This window comes from Polyodon spathula, chromosome 40 (genome assembly GCF_017654505.1).
Source record: "Polyodon spathula isolate WHYD16114869_AA chromosome 40, ASM1765450v1, whole genome shotgun sequence".
NCBI lineage: Eukaryota > Metazoa > Chordata > Actinopteri > Acipenseriformes > Polyodontidae > Polyodon > Polyodon spathula.
In genome coordinates this window covers 3,960,759-3,963,110 of record NC_054573.1, presented here as the reverse complement: position 1 = coordinate 3,963,110, position 2,352 = coordinate 3,960,759, and the positions used below count along the sequence as shown (strand labels likewise).

The window sequence follows — 2,352 nt, the reverse complement described above, 5'->3', positions numbered from 1 at the left end:
AATGAGGGATTGTGTGTGCTGGGGGAGGAGGGAGAGCTACAGTTTTTTGTGTGAAATAATCAGGATGTGCATGTATATACAGATTTATCTAATTGGGGGAATATATATATATATATATATATATATATATATATATATATATATATATATATATATATATATATATATATATTTAGATCTGTTAATATAGAATCTAACAAAATTGTTTGGTCTTTTTAAAAAAAAAAGAAAGGATGTTACTGTGATTTTGTTAATTATTTTTATAAATTTTAAAAAAGTGTCAATAAGGACCCTTAAAAGTCCCTGTCTCTCTTTTCAGCAGGGCTCCTCACCTGTCCCCTGTCGTTGGCAGCAACGTCTCTCTGCCGAGAGACTTGGCAGTTGCTGAACTTGGTCAGAACGACTGGACACCCCGCCAGTCGGGGCCAGCTCCCGGTCGAGGACGGGAGAGAGAGGGGTCCCCAGAGTAAGTCTCTCATTGTCAGGAGTCCTTGCACTGACCTCTCCTGGGAGGAGGGGAGGCCCCTTCCCCTCCCCTCATCCCCTCTCTCCCACTCCCCCTCACCCTCTTCCCCCTCCCCCCGGAGGGGGAGAGAGGGACAGAGGAGAGAGAATAATAATAATAATAATAATAATAATAATAATAATAATAATAATAATAATAGTAATAAAAATCACTGTATTATATATAGAATTTATATACACTGGAGGTTCAAAGTATGGTATCCAAGACTACAGCTATGGCCAAAAGTTTAGCATCACTTTTTAGAATTAACTCATTTTGCTTTCTGAAATTGAATGAAACTTGACGAATAATGTTACATTAGCATATTGAATTACATACCGCTTTGTAGCTTTCCATATACTGACAAAAAATGAAAAAATGTGGCATCTTAAAATCTAACATAAAATACTGTTAGATGGCTTCTGGTAGACTTTTAAAATATATGTTGTAGTTTCTTTGATTACATGATGTTAAATAAAAGATCTAAATTATATTCACAGGGCTGTATTATTGACAGCAGGGTTGTAGTGAATAAGGGTGGTAGCACAGGAAGAGATGGTGCTAGGCTGCACAGCAGTTTGCATGCATTTGCATGTCGTCATGTTCAGACTGGGCTCGGCTGGCTCGCTCTCTCGCTCTCTCACCTGGTTTGCTAATCAGGGACTTGTGATCGGCAGCTGTTTTAGAAGCTCTGTTAAATAATTTCACAAAACCAAAAGCGCGCAGCATTGCTCAGGGCTGGGGATCACTGGACAGTCCTGCCAGCGCAGTGCTCTGATCCAGAGTATCAGAGAGACAGCCGACTCGTATTCAACACATAGGGCGGGTATCAGACAACACCATAGAGAGAGAAAAGAAGGGTGAAGGAGTGTATGTGTGAGACAGAGTGGAAAGAGACCGCGAGAAAGAGAGGGGGGACAGGGAGAGAGTGAGAGTGAGCCGATACCTTGAAGCAGTAGCTGGTCTCCTCCCCGTCCCAGATAGTGAGGGGCAGGGGGTGCTTCCTGCGCACGCGGTGCTTGCCGACGGCCCCCAGCGGCCGGCCCCTCAGCCTCTCTGCCTGCAGGTAGTGAGCTTGGAGCCACAGCTGCTGCAGGGCGGGGTGGCTGTTGGGGGAGAAGGGCCGACTCTGCAGCAGGCGGTACAGCTCCCCAAACTCCCCGCAGTGAAACGCCAGCAGAGCCCGCGCCTTCAGCACGCTCTCGTCATGCTGCAGCCAATCACAGGCCGGCAGGGAGCACAGGAAGTGCCCCAGCCGCTCCATGCTGCCCCCTCTCTGCAGCACCTCGCACACGCAGGCCACCTGCTCTGGAGTGAACACCAAGGGGGGCATCGCAGGATCCAGGGTTTGTAGATCAAACAGGGTCCAAGAATCAAAAGCTGGGTTTTTTTGTGTTAATATTTGTTTATTTATAATTTATGTTATATAATATTGAAACAAAACTCTGGGTATGCTGTCTTCTGTCAAGAGATCAGAGTCCAGGGTTAGCTTGTTTATTTTCTGCTTGTAGCTCACAGACTCCAGGAACCAAGTTTTTTTTTTTTTTTTTTTTTTTTATTAATTATATTCAAAGATATTTCTTTACAGGTGTGCTCTTCCAAGAGTGATCCGCAGAGTTCAGTGTAGCTCAAACAGAATATAAGATCCACATTATTATCGGCTCTCCTCTTTTCCAGCTCTGCTGCTACAGAGTAGCAAACAGGACACCACCCAGAAAGAAGAGTCTGTGTTGAACACGCTCTTTGATTAGTTCAGAAGAAAAGGTAGTTTTGAACTGTAGTTGACTGCTTGAAAAAACTGAGGTGAGACTGCGGCCCAGAGACAAAGAGAAACAAACCCGATCCAA

General features: G+C 44.5%; 1 protein-coding gene across 1 annotated transcript; it reads right to left on the bottom strand.

Moving 5' to 3' along the window:
- Nucleotides 1-293: 293 nt before the first annotated feature.
- LOC121304863 (homeobox protein six1b-like) lies at nt 294-2,101 on the bottom strand. Its single transcript, XM_041236274.1, has 2 exons — nt 1,452-2,101; nt 294-506 (listed from the first exon to the last, which is right to left on the bottom strand). Exons 1-2 carry the CDS (start codon nt 1,836-1,838, stop codon nt 294-296), a joined length of 600 nt encoding a protein of 199 aa, XP_041092208.1. The 5' UTR covers nt 1,839-2,101.
- Between the last annotated feature and the right edge of the window lie 251 nt (nt 2,102-2,352).

What these genes read in the sequence shown, in the direction of transcription:
- LOC121304863 (XM_041236274.1), bottom strand. Translation starts at nt 1,838, where the DNA reads ATGCCCCCCTTGGTGTTCACTCCAGAGCAGGTGGCCTGCGTGTGCGAG. An exon ending in AGACCAGCTACTGCTTCAAG is followed by an intron (nt 507 to 1,451) that starts GTATCGGCTCAC and finishes CCCTCCTCCCAG; the next exon opens with GAGAGGTCAGTGCAAGGACT.